Source organism: Geotrypetes seraphini, chromosome 11 (genome assembly GCF_902459505.1).
Source record: "Geotrypetes seraphini chromosome 11, aGeoSer1.1, whole genome shotgun sequence".
Taxonomy (NCBI): domain Eukaryota; kingdom Metazoa; phylum Chordata; class Amphibia; order Gymnophiona; family Dermophiidae; genus Geotrypetes; species Geotrypetes seraphini.
In genome coordinates this window covers 1,894,979-1,907,248 of record NC_047094.1, presented here as the reverse complement: position 1 = coordinate 1,907,248, position 12,270 = coordinate 1,894,979, and the positions used below count along the sequence as shown (strand labels likewise).

The 12,270-nt window shown below is 43.6% G+C and overlaps 1 protein-coding gene across 6 annotated transcripts in view; it reads right to left on the bottom strand.

Annotated features, from left to right (window-relative positions):
- The window catches only part of LOC117345590 (interphotoreceptor matrix proteoglycan 2-like), an 85,455-nt gene extending 81,914 nt beyond the window's left edge, over nt 1-3,541 (bottom strand). For all 6 annotated transcript variants that reach the window (XR_004536465.1, XM_033914463.1, XM_033914466.1 and 3 more), the window contains exon 1: nt 3,397-3,541. Coding sequence is in view for 5 of the 6 variants with exons in the window: in XM_033914463.1 (XP_033770354.1) it covers nt 3,397-3,457 (61 nt within the window). In the remaining variant the exon portion in view is untranslated. The remainder of the gene's footprint in view (nt 1-3,396) is intronic.
- Nucleotides 3,542-12,270: the final 8,729 nt, after the last annotated feature.

Sequence of the window (12,270 nt, the reverse complement as noted above, 5' to 3'; positions counted from 1 at the left end):
CAGATTTTTCAAATTAAGGGGAATCACAAGTACAAGGGGGCACTCGGAGAAATTGAAAGGGGACAGGTTTAGAACAAATGCTAGGAAGTTCTTTTTCACCCAGAGGGTGGTGGATACATGGAATGTGCTTCCAGAGGCTGTGGTAGACAGGAGCACATTACAGGGCTTCAAAGGTTTGGATAGGTTCCTAGAGGACAAAGGGATTGAGGGGTATAGATAGGTGTAGAGGTAGGTTACAGGAATAGGAGTAGAGGTAAGTTATAGGAATAGGAGTAGAGATAGGTTAAAGAGCTAGTCAGGGACCACTGCTCAGGCAATGGGCCGCCGCGGGAGCAGACCGCTGGGCGAGATGGACCTCTGGTCTGCCTCAGCGGAGGCAACTTCTTATGTTCTAATGAGACAGAGGCAGCATGGGTTCAGCCAAGGGAGATCTTACCTCACCAATTTGCTTGACTTCTTTGAAGGTATGAATAAAAATGTGGATAAAGGTGAGCTGGTTGATTTAGTGCAGGGGTGCCCAAAAGGTCAATTGCAATCGACCAGTAGATCATGAAGGCAACACAAGTCAATTGCGGAATCCATCCCGGGCTCCGTGATAGACTCGCATTGCTTTCGCATTCTACCTGCTTCCCGACGTAAACAGAAGCGCTGGGCCGACCAGCTCTCTCCCCCCCCCCCCCCCCGACAGCAATTCTGACTTCGGAGAGGAAGTTCCGGGCCAGCCAATTGCTGCCTGGCTGGCCCGGAACTTCCTCTCCGACGTCAGAATTGATGTAGGGGGAAGGCTGATGTAGGGGGCACTTCTGTTTACCGTGTGGGGAAGCAGGGAGAGCTCACAACTCAGCAGCGGGCAGCTTAGGGGCCTGTTCCCCGATGGCGGCGGCTTGGTGGAGGACAGGGAAAAAGACAAAGAAAGAAAGGGGGCAGGCAGGGAGACAGAAAGAAGGGAACCAGAAAGAAAAAAAGAAGGGGGACAGGGAGCAGAAAGAAAGGGAAACAGAAAGAAAGGGGAACAGGGAGACAGAAAGAAAGAAGGGGGCAGGGAGAAAGAAGGGAAGGGGGCATGGAGAGAGGAAGAAAAAGTTTGGGAAGGGAATGAGGTCTGGAGGAGAATAAGCATACAGGAGGCTAAAAAAAGGGAAGAAATATTGGATGCACAGTCAGAAGAAAGTGCAACCAGAGACTCATTAAATCACCAGACAACAAAGGTAGGAAAAATGATTTTATTTTTAATTTAGTAATCAAAAAATGTGTCCATTTTGAGAATTTATATGTGCTCTCTATATTTTGCACTATGGCCTCCCTTTTACTAAATTGCAATAGCGGTTTTTAGTGCAGGGAGCCTATGAGTGTCGAAAGCAGCTCAGGGCATTCAGTGCAGCTCCCTACACTAAAAACTGCTATCGCGGTTTAATAAAAGGGGAGGGGGTATATTTGTCTATTTTTGTATAGTTGTTACTGAGGTAACATTGCATAAAGTCATCTGCATTGACCTTTTTGAAAAAACCCTGGAATATAAATGATAACATTTTCTCTGCGTACAGTGTACTTTGTGTTTTTTAAAATTTCATTTTGACTTGGTCATTTTAAAAGTAGCTCGCAAGCATAAAAAATGTGGCCACCCCTGATGTAGTGTATCTAGATTTTCAGAAAGCTTTTGATAAAGTTCCTCATGAGAGGCTCCAAAGAAAATTAAAGAGTCATGGGATAGGTGGCAAAGTGCAGTTGTGGATTAGGAATTGGTTATCGGATAGAAAACAGAGGATAGGGTTAAATGGTCATTTTTCTCAATGAAGGAGAGTAAACAGTGGATTGCCACAGGGGTCTGTACTGGGACCGATGCTATTTAACTTATTTATAAATGATTTGGAAATTGGAAAGACAAGTGAGGTGATTAAATTTGCAGATGACACTAAACTGTTCAAAGTTGTTAAAACACATGCAGATTGTAAAAATTTGCAGGCATCCAAGTGCCAGATGAAATTTAATGTGGACAAATGCAAAGTGATGCACATTGGGAAGAATAACCCGAATCATAGTTACTGGATGCTGGGGTCCACCTTGAGGGTTAGTGCCCAAGAAAAGCATCTGGGTGTCATTGTAGACAATACGATGAAACCTTTCGCCCAATGTATGGCAGTGGCCAAAAAAGCAAACAGGATGCTAGGAATTATTAAAAAAGAAATGGTTAACAAGACTAAGAGTGTTATAATGCCCCTGTATCGCTCCATGGTGCAACCTCACCTGGAGTATTGTGTTCAATTCTGGTCTCCTGATCTCAAGAAAGACATAGCAGTACTAGAAAAGGTTCAAAGAAGAGTGACCAAGATGATAAAGGGGATGGAACTCCTCTCATATGAGGAAAGGCTAAAATGGTTAGGGCTCTTCAGCTTGGAAGAGACGGCTGAGGGGAGATAGGATTGAAGTCTACAAAATCCTGAATGGAGTAGAACGGGTACAAGTGGATTGATTTTTCACTGTATCAAAAATTACAAAGACTAGGGGACACTCGATAAAGTTACAGGGAAATACTTATAAAATCAATAGGAATTTTTTTTTCACTCAGAGAATAGTTAAGCTGTGGAACGTGTTGCCAGAGGATGTTGTAAGAGCGGATAACGTAGCTGGTTTTAAGAAAGGTTTGGACAAGTTCCTGGAGGAAAAGTCCAGTCTGTTAATAATAATTGAGAAAGACAAGGGGGAAGCCACTGTTTGCCCTGTATTGGTAGCATGGAATATTGCTACACCTTGGGTTTTAGCCAGGTACTAGTGACCTGGATTGGCCACTGTGAGAATAGGCTACTGAGCCTGATGGACCATTGGGGTGACCTAGTAAGACTATTCTTATGTTATTTCAGGTTTGCCTAGGCACTTGCCGTGAAACTCTTGTGCATATACCCCAGACAGGTTCCCCTCCCCCCTTATTTTCAGTCTCACAGCATACTTATAATTTGAATGCCATTAGCTTTGAACATTGGAGGGCTACATTTATGCAGTAAGAGGTGAGCACTGATCTGAGCATTGTAGCCCTAGAGCTCTCTGCCATCTGTACAAACAAAAATCACAAAATGGTGTGTCCACTATTGCCCTTTACACAAAACTTATACAGAGCTCTGTGCCCACTATCCACCATTCCTAGATCAGTGCCTTCTGTACAAAACATGCACTACACAGCACTCCTACAGCAGTTTTGTATCCTACTACACAAAACAGCTCTGCTTGCTACACAAATCATTATATTTTACATATCTCACTATCAAAAACCTATATAACAAAACCCAATATATATCTCATAAATGTCCACTATATAAAATTCCCATATCCCACAAAAATCTGAGTTCAATTCTGAATTACAGTGTAACCAAGAAACCTCAAGTCATTTAATGACTTGCTGACCTGAGATCACCAGCCCTAGAAATCCTCCAGCAGCAAGCAGCAGACAGATGACTTGGTTCATGATGGGCCATCAGAGCCCAGGATCAAGTTGCTATACTCTCCGATTCTCCCTTTCAGTCTCTGCCGTGCGATGTGATGCCATGAACAGGAAGAGGGAGGGAGGGGCTGGGGAGAGGAGGGAGAGCCTGGAAATGAGAGGAGCTGCACTCCAGATTCTGCTGGATGGTAGACTGATTCTAAGCCCCTCCCTCGACTATGAAATGTCCTAAATTAACATCTTGGTGCAAAAAGGATAGATTGAAGCTCAGGTCCCTAGGCTTAGTGCTGCAAGTCAGAAAAAGTGATTGGTATGAGTAGGGTTACCAGATTTCCTCTTAAAAAAAAGGACACTTGACCCTGCCCTGTTCTGCCTCCGGTCCCACACCATTCTACCCCCAGCCCCGCCACTACATGAACATCGTGTTTCCTTCCCCGAGCTCTCTGTAGAGAAAACTTCCAGGTTGCCAAAGGCAGCGTTTAGTTCACTGATGCTGATGACTGCCAAAGAGTTACAAAAGTGCTGGGTGAGCAAGGACAGAATCCTGTGAGGGAGGGGGCTGGAGGCAACAGGACTCCAAATAGGTGTGTAGGGAGGGGGAGAGAGGCAACAGAACTCTGGTAAGTATGTGGAGGGAGGGAGAGGGGAACTCCAGATAGGTGTGTGTGGGGAGGAGGACTTTGGATAGGTTGAGCTGCTGTAGGATTACTAGATGTCCAGTTTTCCCAGACAAAAGTTGTTACATTGAAAAGCCACCCAGATTCCTGACAGAGTTCTTAAAGAGGACATGTCCAGGGAAATCCAGGCATCTGGTAACCCTACATAAAATCAGATTAGGGTACAAATACCTGTTGAGGAAAGTCTCTGGTGTTAATTCCCTCCTGTCTACCCTAAGACAGAGTTTTTTTTATATATAGGCTCTTCAGCCAACCAGGTACAGGACATTGCTTTGGTAGGATTTTTCTGCTCTTTCTTTTAGGTGCAAGTACTTCTATAATCACAGTATGGTTGGGAAACACTGTGTCACCAAAGCTCCTGCTCAGGTTACAGCTTCTGTCTCTGAGCAGACAGAAAATGTTACACAAGCAGAGGGAGTGGTTCCATGTGCAAACTGTCTTCAGCTCGAATCCCTCATGAAGGAAGTAAAGGAACTGAGAGAGGACTTGGCAAGACTGAGAAGCATTCATCAGAATGAGAGGTACATTGATGAAATGGTTCATGAGGCGTCAAAGTGGGGAAGAAGAGGCCGTGCTGAGGGAAAACAGCTGGACTCAACATTACGGAACCATGCAAGGTTGGTACTGTGACTCCACCCATCCTTGAACTGGAGAACCGATATGGAGATGAGAGCATCCGAGGGAGAGGAAGGGCCAAAGCTTGAAATTCCCAAAATTACTGGATCCGTGACCACTAGGAGGCTTAAAGTAGTAGTGGTTGGCGATTCCCTTCCAAGGGGTTCAGAAGCATTCATCTGCATTCATGCTGTCTGCCTGGTGTCAAAATCCAGAGGTTGCCGAGACTCAGCAAGCCTAATGACTATCCGATGCTGCTCATCCATGTTGGCACTAATGATACTGCCAGGTACTCCTGCGAACGAATCAAAAGTGACTTTGTGGCTCTGGGAGAGAAGGTAAAGCAGTAAGGTAAAGCAGTAAGAATGCTATTCTCGTCTATCCTCCCTGTCAAAGGTAAAGGCCAGGGCAAAAAAGCTTGCATCCTGGAGATGAATGTGTGGTTATGTGGATGGTGTCATCAAGAGCATTTTGGCTTCCTGGACCATGGGATGATTTTCCAAGGGCTGCTAAGCAGGAATGGTATGCATCTATCAAAGAAGGGAAGAAGTGTCTTTGGCAGCAGGCTGGCTAATCTACTCAAGAGGGCTTAAACTAGAAGTGATGGGACAAGGTAATCAAAGCCCCTGGGTGAGTATAAACCCTCAGGTAATAACTGAATACCTCTACATAGATGTGAAAAGAGGGCAAAATCTGGAAAGCAGTATCTACTAATGGGAAACAAGATTCTGGTTCTAGAAGCTGTGATGGAAGATGAGTTGGATATAATGGCGATCATGGAAACGTGGTTCACAGAGACCCATGTAGTTATACCAGGCTATATCACACCAATGTGAATATATTTACCATTCCCTCATTCCAAATTGATCCCCTAATACCTCTTCACTGCCCTACAGATCTGGCAATTGTGTGGCTTTAATATGATCTTTAACATATGATGCTACTACCCCTCCTTTTCTTCCTACTCTGTCTTTCCTGAACAGATTATCTGTTCAGGAAAGACAGAGTAGGAAGAAAAGGAGGGGTAATAGCATCATATGTTAAAGATCATATTAAAGCCACACAATTGCCAGATCTGTAGGGCAGTGAAGAGGTATTAGGGGATCAATTTGGAATGAGGGAATGGTAAATATATTCACATTGGTGTGATATACAGGCCTCCTTCACAGATGGAAGAAGTGGACAGAGATTTAATAACAGATATTCAGAATATATCTAAAAAAGGGGACGTGATTTTAACATGTTGGATGTTGATTGGGGTATCCATATTGCAGGGTCTTCTACAAATAGAGAGATCCTGGATTCTCTACAAGGAGAGCTGTTCCAGCAGTTGATAATGGAACCCACGTGGAATGCAGTCAAACTGGACTTAATGGGTGATCATCTAGCATCCAGTGATCACTGCAAGGTATGGTTTAATATTAAGATGGGTATAGAGAGGGCTCATTCTAAAGTAAAGGTTCTGGACTACAAAAATTAACTTTGTTCAGATGGGGAATTATGTCAAGGAATTGTCTGAATGGGAACATCTGGAAGGAATGGAAATGCAGTGAGCAAACCTGAAAGAAGTTACTGTATGGACGACAGACCTTTTTGTGAGGCAAGTAAGTAAAAGTAAGAGGAAAAGGCCGCTTTGGTTCTCAAAATTAGTAGCTGAGAATATAAGGAATAAGAAGTTAGCTGTCATAAACTACAAAAGATCACAGAGGAAGACAGGCAAAAATATCTGGAAAAGTTAAAAGAGGTTGGTCGAGTAGTTAGGAAAGCAAAGATGCAAATGGAAGAAAAAAATAGCTGACATGGTAAATTGGGGCGACAAGACATTTTTTTTAGATATATCAGTGATAGGAAGAAGTGCAAAACTGGCATTGTGAGACTCAAAGCTGTAAAGGGTGAATTGCTAAACAAATATTTCTGTTCTATGTTCTCGGCTGAAGTGCAGGGAGGACAACAGAAGACAAATGCGAAAAGGGATGGAGGTCTGGTAGACCCTGATCGATTTCCAGAGGATTGTTCATGAGGAGCTAAATTAAAGGTAGGCAAAGCGATGGGGCTGGATGATGTACATCTGAGGGTGCTGAAGGAACTTAAGGAAGTTCTAGTGGCTCTGCTGACTGACCTTCTCAATGCTTCTCTAGAGCTGGGAGTGGTACTGGAGAAGAGCAGATGTGGTCCCTCTCCATAAAAGAGGAAGGAAGAAGTAGGGAATTACAAGCCAGTAAGTCTGACTTCTTTGGTAAGTAAATTAATGGACACTTTTAAAACAGAGAATGGTGAAGTTTCTGGAATCTGGTAGATTACAGGACCGGAGGCAACATGGATTCACTAGAAGTAGGTCTTGTCAGACAAACCTGATCAATTTTTTTGACTGGGTGACCAGAGAATTGGAGAGAGTGCGCTAGATGTGGTGCTATTTAGATTTTTGCAAAGCCTTTGATAATGTTCTACACAGGCGTCTAATAAACTGAGTACCCTCGGGATGAGTCCCAAAGTGACCGGCTGGGTGAGGAACTTGTTGAGTGGAAGGTGAGAGGGTAGTGGTCAATAGAGATCACTATGAGGAAAGGGATGTTATCAGTGGTGTACCTCAAGGTTCTGTTCTTTTTAACATTTTTATAAGCAATATTGCTGAAGGGCTGCCGGGTAAGTGTACTGCTATTATTCTTAGGGTAATGCTATATCCCACTTTCCCTTCCCCTCACCAGCTCTCTGACTGGGAAAATTAATAGCATACACAGATGACTGAAAGCATAATATAGGTTTATTCATACAATTTTATAATAATGAAATCATGCAGTAAGGAATCAATAATTTGTTACCATATATTGCATCATCACTCCGGTATCAGGGGACTAGCGAAACATCGGAGGCAGCGCATTCATCTCATATCAGCATCACACGGCTCTTCAGCAGTGGAGAAGTCCCGATTCCACTGAGTTCTGCCTGTCTTTTTATGCCCAGATTATGGTCAGGATCCGGTTTATGTATTGTGCTCAAACATGAGCATATAGGCACTTTTTTACTCAAAGTATTATGGTCAGGATCCGGTTTATGCATATCCTGCTTTTCCCCCTTTCTCGATTGAGTCATCCATATCCTGTTTTGACTAAATCTGGCTCACCAGGTGCAAGTTATCTTTCTGAACTCTAGTTCCCCTTTTTAAAAAAAGAAAGTTGTTATTTGGTATTAGGATCCTTTTAGTAGAAGATGGTTTCTTAAACAGCCATTGTTACTAAAAACAACTCTCATATCATATATATCCCATACGTATCACATTCGGTCCTTAACAATGAGTGTTGTATGTAACCATCATCACTTTTTGTTGTTTACAACAAATGCCATATGCCACATAACAATTCCAGATAGATAAAATTATTACCAGAATAACAACTATTAACAGAGGATGGATGATCCAATCCAGAGTCGTTTTGGCTGAAGGTGAGTATCCTAAAAATATATCCCACCAATGATGTGAAGTAGCATCAGCTATTCCTGACCCTATTGTCACTATCGAGTCTGCTGCAATAGTGGTGGTAAGCTGATGAGCCATAATACTTTGATTTAGGTATCGGATGGCACTCTGTATTTTGGTTGATTGAGTTAATATTTGCTTAAATCTGGTCAAATTTAAATCCCAATTTGGAACATCCCATTTAGTGCTATTCCAAATGATAGCTACATTCTTATCCACATCGGAAGTTAATATGAATGTGTCATTTTCCCAGTGTAATACTGAAATGTTATGAATACATCCCGAAAAAGGCACTGCCATTCCTGGTATCACTGGTTGATCAGTTACTACACATACTACTTGTGGTGCTATTTCGACCATATACCTATAGGTTATTGGCATAATAGTCCATTCACATTTGTTTACAGTATTTTGCAATAAACATGGTTCATATACAGCAGATTGTAATTTACAAACTTTTCCACTTAAAGTGTTATCACAAAAAGTTAAATCATGGGTACGATTATACATATCTATCACCTGTCCATAAAAGGTGGGGGTCCAAAAGTGTTGATTAGGAGCTGACCCAATTAGTAAAGGCATCACTATGTATTTACACATTATACTCTGTTTGGTTACATTGTAAATGGTAAAATATCCCTGACATAGGGTTTCCTCACACCTTATCCCCGAACTAGGTATTTGTAGCCAATGGCCTGCATGGATTATATCAGAAAAGACGGTCCTCCACACTTGTTCATTTGCTGTCAAAAGTTGTGTTTGAAAGACATTTTTCTGTTGTTGCTGCTGTAATGTTTGCAAAGAACATATAGTCCAATTGATTATGTGAGTAATATTAGTATCTACAAGGAAGGTTAGAGAATTACTAGCATTAAAAAGATCTAACATATCGTTATCCACGCCAGCCGCTAGTGTCATTGGGTACCAAATAGTAGGCATCCAATTAGCTTGTATAGTTAAAGCATCATTAATTTTACTTCCAGCGTTATGCAGCCTATTTGCTAAAGATTCTATATCATAACTGTTTATTGTCCCGGTAATAGTAATAGTTGCTTCATCGCACGTGACTTTTTATCATGTGCTAACCCCTGCGCTAGCCAAAAAACTACCGCCTGCTCAAGAGGAGGCAGTAGCGGCTAGCGCGGCCAGAAGTTTAGCGTGCGTTAAACCGCTAATGTAGCTTCGTAAAAAGAGCCCTTGGTTAGTTTTATATCCCGTCCTCCCCACCGAGTAGAGAACGGGTAACAAGGTTGATATATATATATAAAAAGCATAAACAAAAAAATTATGAATTTACATGTGTACAGCAAGGTTAGATATACAGAGTCAAGATTAGCATACAATTTGGTCCTTAAGTTAACATACAGTTATTTCCATCTTCTGTTAACAACAAGAGTGGATCTAGTTCAGCGTACATTAGGATACATATGCTTTGAAGGGAGGAACTGGATTTATGGGAAGAGGTAGGTTTTTATTGCTTTCCTGAAGTTCAGAAGCCCTTTGAGGAGACAGTCGATTCCAATAGCTTGGTAGGAACGACATCTAGCATTCTGGAGTTGCAGGACGCAACCAGGAGGTATTTGCAGGTGTGTTTCCTCCTGGGATGTATGGAGGAAGTTTGGTTGATATGTAGCTGGGTGCCATGTTGTGTAGGGACTTGTATGTTATTACTAGGTCCTTAAAGATACATTTGGTAATGGGTAGCCAGTGGGCTGATGATAGTGTTTCTGAGACAGAGTTGCAGGCGTAGAGGTTTTTCAGGAGTCTAATTGCCACACTAAGTGCTGGAGATTTTTTGCTATTAATCCGCTAAATAGTGCATTACAGTAGTCCATGCAGGACAGGACAAAGACATAGAGAAGTTGGGTGAAGTCAAGTTGGGGAAGAAAAACCTCCTGTCAGGCTAAGGGAGTGCCTGGCTAAGTGTAAACTTGAGGGTGAGTAGTGGCTAACTTGTTAGGCAAAGGGGTGGAGACACTAGATGAGGGCAGGTTGCAGGGGAACCAGAAAAGGGTGAATGAAAAAGACAGATGGGAGCAAAGCCAAAAGGTATTTACTTCACACACAAATATCAGAGGTCATCAGCCTGTTGCTGACAGCATGGAAGGCCATTGGTTTCGGTTTGCTCTGTGCAGTATCATTAAGGGCTCATTAATTAACCTTTCTTTTCACACAGACACAGGAGAGGTTAAGGAGAAATTAGGTTCTTACCTGATAATTTACTTTCTTTTAGCTTCTCCAGACCAGTATAGGAAATCTTACAAGCAGGTATATATCCCAATCACGACAAGCAGGTGGAGACTGAAAACAAAACTGTGGAGTACTACATAAGAGGTACCTTCCCCTATTCTTATCTATCTGCCGAATAGCCAAGCAGAACTAAGAACTTGAAACAGAAATGAATAATACTCCTCACAGGAGTAACAACTAATACACAAATGCTATTGGAAAATGCAGAGGAGAGATCCCAGAAAGAAAATGTCCCTACAGCTCGCTAGCTAAGCCAGCCGAGCCACAGCCGCTTTTCTTCAATTGTCCCCAGCCCTAGAAAAATACTAGAACCACAGCAAAAAACAAAAACTGCCCACACAACAGCCACAACAACAGACAGGGTGGGGACCTCTACCGGTCTGGAGAAGCTAAAAGAAAGAAAATTAGCAGGTAAGAACCTAATTTCTCCTTCTTTAGCACTCTCCAGACTGGTGTAGGATATCTTACAAGCGGGATGTACCAAAGCAGTCCCCATCATGGGTGGGACCCCCGAAGGGTGACACCAGTACACGTTCACCGAACACTGCGTCCCAACGCGCCTGAAAATCTACCCGGTAGTGTCAGACAAGTGAATGCAAGGAAGAACAAACTGCAGCCTTACAAATGTCCACTGGAGGCACTAGCGAAGACTCAGCCCAAGATGCTGCCTGACCCCTAGTGGAATGAGCCTTGAGAAATTCTGGAACAGGCTTCTTTTTCAGAAGATAAGTGGAAGCTAAGTGGAAGATAGTCTCCTTGATTCAGCGCACAATAGTAGCCTTAGAAGCGCCACCCACCTGACGAGAACCCGCTAGAAGGACAAAGAGATGATCTGATTTCCGGATCTCTCTGGATCTCCTGGGTCCTCTGCATATAAGAGCGAAGAATCCGACTGAAATCTAACTTGCGCAACAGCTTCTGCTCAGATCCCTCCCGACTACCCAACACTGGGAGGACTACAGATTCCCAGCCCCCTGACGGGCCCCCCAAAAGGACTGCATGCGCTGATAAAACCAACCCTGGGAAAACCCTGAAGCCTGGAAAGTAGCAACCCCATGCTCAGGGCGATACTTGCGGAACTCCTGCAGATGCCCGTGGGCAGTGCCAGCTCGAGACTCTGTGTGGGCACAGTTCTCAGGCAGGCAGGGTACCTTAGAGTCCGTCAGAGTCTGGACCAACTTATCTAAGTCCTCTCCAAACAAAAACCCCAAAAAAGGAAATTTGGTAAGCTTAGTTATGGACATGGCATCCGCCGACCAAGTGTGAAGCCACAAGGTACGTCGCGCAGCCACTCCAAAAGCCATAGACTTGGCCAACGTCTGCACCAAGTCATAGAGAGCATCCGAAAGGAATGAAGCAGCCATCTCAATCTTTGCCACCTCCTGATCCACTAAAGACCAGTCATCAGACTCACGATCCAGGACACGCTCGGCACACCGAAACACGGCGCAAGCCACCAGCCCCACACAAATAGCCGCCTGGACCCTCAAGGCAGAAACATCAAAATTTTGCTTAAGAATGGTCTCCAACTTATGCTTCTCAGAGTCCCATAAGGCAGAACTGCCCTCAACAGGCACGGTATGCCGCTTAGCAATCGCTGAGACCACCGCGTCCTTCACTGGCAATTTTAAAGTAGCCTCGGGATGGGATACAAACGAGCCATGGCATGTGCTAACTGAAACGGCCATGGCGTGCGCTAACCGAAATGGCACCTCCGGCGTATTTCCTGAATATCCTAATACATAGGAAAAAAGCAGGAAACAATACAGATCCCATAAAGAAGAGGGTCCCCCCGCGGGGTCTCCGGTGGAGCTTCTTCAAAA